The sequence below is a fragment of the Octodon degus genome, unplaced genomic scaffold (assembly GCF_000260255.1).
Source record: "Octodon degus isolate 3935 unplaced genomic scaffold, OctDeg1.0 scaffold00001, whole genome shotgun sequence".
NCBI classification, from domain to species: domain Eukaryota; kingdom Metazoa; phylum Chordata; class Mammalia; order Rodentia; family Octodontidae; genus Octodon; species Octodon degus.
The window spans coordinates 9608525-9613454 of NW_004524577.1; the positions used below are offsets into that span (position 1 = coordinate 9608525).

The window sequence follows — 4930 nt, forward strand, 5'->3', positions numbered from 1 at the left end:
CAATCCTCCTGCCTCAGCTTCTGGAGTAACTAAGATTACAAATGCGCACCACCACACCCAATAAAATTGGTAAATTTCTAACGAGGTAGTATCAACAGTGTAAAAAAATTTCAGTTACTCACTTCAAGGCTTAGAACTGTTAAGTTTCATTTTGGCATCTTAGTCACTGCCAAGTTTAGCCATCCTAACGGTCAGGTAGAATTTCATCATGGATTTAATTAGCATTTCCCTCATGATTAATGCTGGGGAGCAACTTCCGTATTTATTTCTATTTGAATTATTGAACCATAAATATATTTTTCCAAGTTGTGGGGCTGCAAATTTAGTTCAGCAGTAGAACAGTTGCCTAGCAAGCTGGAAGCCCTGTGTTTGGTCCTAGGCACCAAAACCAAAAAATAAGCCTTACCAAAACAACAAGTGGGGCTGAGGAGATGGCTCAGGGAAATAAGTACTTCCCTGACAAGCGCAAGGGCCTGAGTTCAATCCCTGTGTTCTGCCAAAAAAAAAAAAAAAATTTTTTTAAACATTACATAAACCAAGCTGGGGCTTGACACTGTCAATGGTATCTTTTGATAAACAGAATATTAATTCTAATAAAGTCCGATTTGTCTATCATTTATGATTAGCATTCTCTTTAAAAATAAAGTATCCCATACTGGGCATGGTGGTACACACCTGTACCCACAACAACTCTGGGAGGCTGAGACAGGAGGATCTCAACTTTGGACCCAGCCCTAGCAATTTAGCAACTTAGTAAGAGACCTTGTCTCAAAATAAAAAAGGGTTGGAGATGTAGCTCAGTGTGAAGGCCTGAGTTCAGTCCCCAGCAGAAAGGAGGGAGGGAGGGAAGGCGGGGTAATATTTGCAAATACCAGTTGTGTCCCACAAGGATATCCAGTTAACTCACGCCACTTGTGAAGAGCCTGTTTTCCCTCCTCAATATCTGGATGTTTCTTTATGTGCTATATGGAATTACTGAATATGTGCGGGTGTTTGTGGACTTGCTTGTCACCTGGCCATCTGTCTGTAACCGCACCAACAGCACCACTTCTGGGCCAGCCAGATAGCTGAGCGGACTAAAGCAGAGTGCAGTGGCCTGGCCACGGGATATGCCAACCCACCCCTGGGGCGTGCTGAGCAGGGACTGAAACTGGGTAGTGGCACATGCCTGTAATCCCAGCACTTGGGAGGCTGAAAACAGGAGTCTCACTATGAGTCCAATCTGCGTAGTGAGACCCTGTAGACCATGTACTAAATAATTCAAAAAAAAAAAGAGCATTACTTCATTTATACTGCATCTTGCTGTGTGCTAGTGGGACGACTCTTCTTTTTTTTTTTTTTTTTGGCGGAATGGGAGACTGAATTCAGGCCCTTGCACTTGCCAGGGAAGCACTTATTCCACTGAGCCATCTCCCCGGCCCCTAGGGGGACTCTTCTAACACTTCCTCCTTTAGGGCTGTTTTGGCCTTAAGCCCTTTGCACTTCCACACAAACCTTTCCATCAGTTTGTCCATTAAGACACCTACAGGATTTGAGGAAAACAATATGATACAGCTTTCTATCACTTAGTCTTCAGATTTACTCACTGCTGTTTCGCAGTTTTGAGCATCATTAGGAAGATGTACTCCTAAATATTTTGTTTTTCATGCTACTGTAAGTGGGGTTATTTCAGTTTTCAGTTTTTTGCTACTATACTTAAACAGCTTGATTTTGATCCCCTGACTTTGTTTTTTTTATTTTATTTTATTTTATTTTTGGTGGAACCTGGGATTGAACTGAGGTCTTTGCACTTGCCAGGGAAGCGCTTATTCCACTGAGCCATTTCCCTGGCCCCAGATCCCCTGACTTTGTATTCAGTGACACCAACCTAACCAGGTCACCTGTACATAACAGTCTTAATACCTTTTTTGTTCTTTATTTATTTATTTGGTGCAGGGTCTCAGTATGAAGTATGGAACATAGTGATCCTCCTGCCTCAGCCTCCCCAGTGCTGGGATCCAGTTTCAGTACCCAGGGCCGAATGGCGTGTGATACCGGGTGTCACGTGTGGTATCGGGTATCGAACCCAGCAGGTCTGGCGCTTAGACTGCTGAGCTATCTCCCCAGCCTGTTTTGCAGCCTTCTGTATTTCTCTCTCTTCTGTTACTGCGCTTGCCAAGATTCAGGCTCCATTCCTTTTCTTTTTTCTCTGGGGAGCTGGGGGGGCGAGCCGGGCGTCCCTCTGAGTACTGAACCCCAGCCTCCATTTGCTCCCCTAGGTCTTTCACTCAGATTAAAACACAAAAGAGGAAGGAGACAGCACTGGGGCATGGCCTGGTTCTGGTCGCCACCTAGTCCGATGTCACAGTGCTGTGTCACTGTGTTGTTTCTGCAGAGCTGGAAACACCATGAGTTCTTACACTGCAGCTGGGGAAGCTCAGAGGCAGAGGCAGGAGCACCACCCGGCAGAGCAGGAGGCCAGGCACTGGGGGTCCCTAGTCCCCCTTTCCAAGGTCCCTGTGGACTGGGGATGAAGGTTTAATCTCAATCCCTTGAAGCTAGTTGTTCTACTTCAGATGCAACAGAAACCCAAACTCATGGAGGCTGAAATCAATTTCTGTGCAGGAGGAGGAGGCAAAGGTGGCAAACCCTTTACCTGAAAGGCCTGGGACACACCGGGATTCAGATTTAGGGATTTACCAAAAAGTAAGTTCTTGGCTGTCCTTTACCAGCTGAGCATCCCTAATGTGAAACAACTGAAAATCCTTTGAGCAGCAACAAGATTTTCCCATCAGGCTTTCCCAAATGTGAAAAGAGCTGGGTAACCCCCAAACGACGGCTGAGGGGGCTGTCACCAACCATGTTGCAAATCTGCCACAGGTAGTGCGGGGGCACACACCTGGAATCCCAGCATTCAGGAAGCTGAAGCAGGATTGTTGTGAGTTCAGAACCAGCCTTGACTACAAACTGAGCTCAAGGCCAGCCTGCGCTGCACAACAGACCCTGTCTCAAAACGACAAGCAAGCAAGCAAGCAAGCAAAGCAGTATCCGGGGAGAACGTACCCAGAATGAATGCATCTGTGTATCCAAGAATAATGGGGTTTTTTTGGATATCTTTTTGTTGTTGTTGTTTATTTAGGGCAGTGTACTAGAGATGAACTTAAGGGCTTTAAGCATCTCTCACTGTGAGTTTCTCAGGGCATCGTAATAAGTTTCCAGAAAGCAGCTGGGATGATCAGAGCTCCTGGCAAGCGGACAGCTCTGTGCAGTCCCAGCGACAACAAAATAAAAGAAAATGGAGCCCGAGGCATGGATGTCCCCTCAAGAAAACAATTTCCTAGATATATTAATTTGGTAGGGTTTTTCATAGGGCCCAGGTCTATTTTCAAAAAAAGTGGTCTGGGCCATCCCTACACACTGTTATGGAACTCAGTGCCTGTGCGCTTGGGTGCAGGAAGCCGCACGTGCAAACGCTCCCCAGACATCGGAATTAGAAAGGGGATTAGGATTAGGGCTAGAGTTAGGGAGATCCTTGGAAGTACCGCGTGTCCCACAAAGACGGCCCAGATCCTGGGCGTGGGACTCGGGGCGCCCGGTGCTGCGGCCTGGGGGACCTCACCTTCACGTGCTCATAGTAGCTCCCAGAGTTCAGCGACGTCGCTCCGTGGAACTCGGAGTCCTTCAGGGCCTGCTGCAGGCGCTTCACCAGCTTTTTCACCTCCTTGGACGCCCAGGAGAGCTCCTCGAACTTCAGGCGCAGCCGGTCCAGCACTGCGCGGAGCTGACGGTCGTCGGGGGTCGCCTCGCTCTCGCCAAGACTCGCGCCGAGCTCCAGGGACCGGACAAGGGTCGCGCGGGAGCACGCCCGGGAGCGGCGGGCTGCGGGCTTGGGGGCTGCGCGCTCCTCCTGGCGGTCGTCCTCCTCCTCTCGGGGGTCCCGGAGGTGCTCTTCCTCCTGCCGGGGGTCCTCCTCCTCCCGGGGACCCCGGGGATGCTCTTTCTCCTCCTTCTCCCCCTTCTCTTCTTTCTCCCGGAGGCTCCGGGCTGGCCTCCTCCGCGCCGGTGTTGACCCCGCAGGCGGACCGCGCAGTCCAGGGCGAGCCGGGGTGGGAGCGCCTGCGAACCGAAACTCGCCGGGCTGGACCGGGGCGGCCTTGGGAACCAGCTCCGGACCCCCGAGAGAGGCGCCTCGGGCCTCCGGAGCCGTCCGCTCCGTCTTTCGGCGCCTCGAGGCCATGACCAGCGCGCTCTGCCCTCAAGGAAGAGCTGCCTTCGCGGAAATGCGCCGAGCTAGCTTGCAGGAACCGCTGGAAATGAAACTTAGAAACTGGCGCGCAGGGCGTCTGGGACCGGGAAGGAGCCCGAAGCCCCGCCCCGCCTGGGAGGAGCCCCCACTGCAGGGCATCACCCCAACTGGAGCCCGGGAGGAGGACCCAACCCCGTAGCTGGGGGTCGGGAACCTGAGCACCTTGGAACCACGCGAGCAGGAACCCCAGGGATCTGCCAACACCCAGCGTGATTCCCGAGCACCACCTAAATTTATTGTGGAAAACTCCATGCTTTTGCATAGTTGAAGTAGATGGAGAATTTGTTTTACAATGTAAGCTAAAGTAAAGGCACTTTACTTTTAATGGGAAAGAGAAACATTGAACCTTTAAGAGATGAGGCTTGATGTATTACAATACTGAATTACATTTTATTAAAGTTCCTGTCTAGACTGTTTTGCTTTTTCTATGAGTTCCTCATTTTGTGTTTTAGGACTCAAACGCAGGGTCTGAAGGGTTTTGTTTTTTGGTTTTTTGTTTTTGTTTCTTTGGGGTTGTTTGTTTGTTTGTTTTAAAATTTTATTTCTTTGTGTCTGTCTGTGTGTGTGTGTGTGTGTGTGTGTGTGGCCAGCTCAGCCCACCAGGGGGCGGGGCTGGCTGGCATGTGGTGCTGGGGGATCGAATCT

The 4930-nt window shown here is 50.1% G+C and overlaps 1 protein-coding gene across 3 annotated transcripts in view; it reads right to left on the minus strand.

Moving 5' to 3' along the window:
- The window catches only part of Cgas (cyclic GMP-AMP synthase), a 17129-nt gene extending 12856 nt beyond the window's left edge, over positions 1-4273 (minus strand). For all 3 annotated transcript variants that reach the window (XM_004623178.2, XM_023709178.1, XM_023709168.1), the window contains exon 1: positions 3599-4273. In XM_004623178.2, the coding sequence (XP_004623235.1) occupies positions 3599-4216 (618 nt within the window). In that variant the 5' untranslated portion in view covers positions 4217-4273. The remainder of the gene's footprint in view (positions 1-3598) is intronic.
- Positions 4274-4930: the final 657 nt, after the last annotated feature.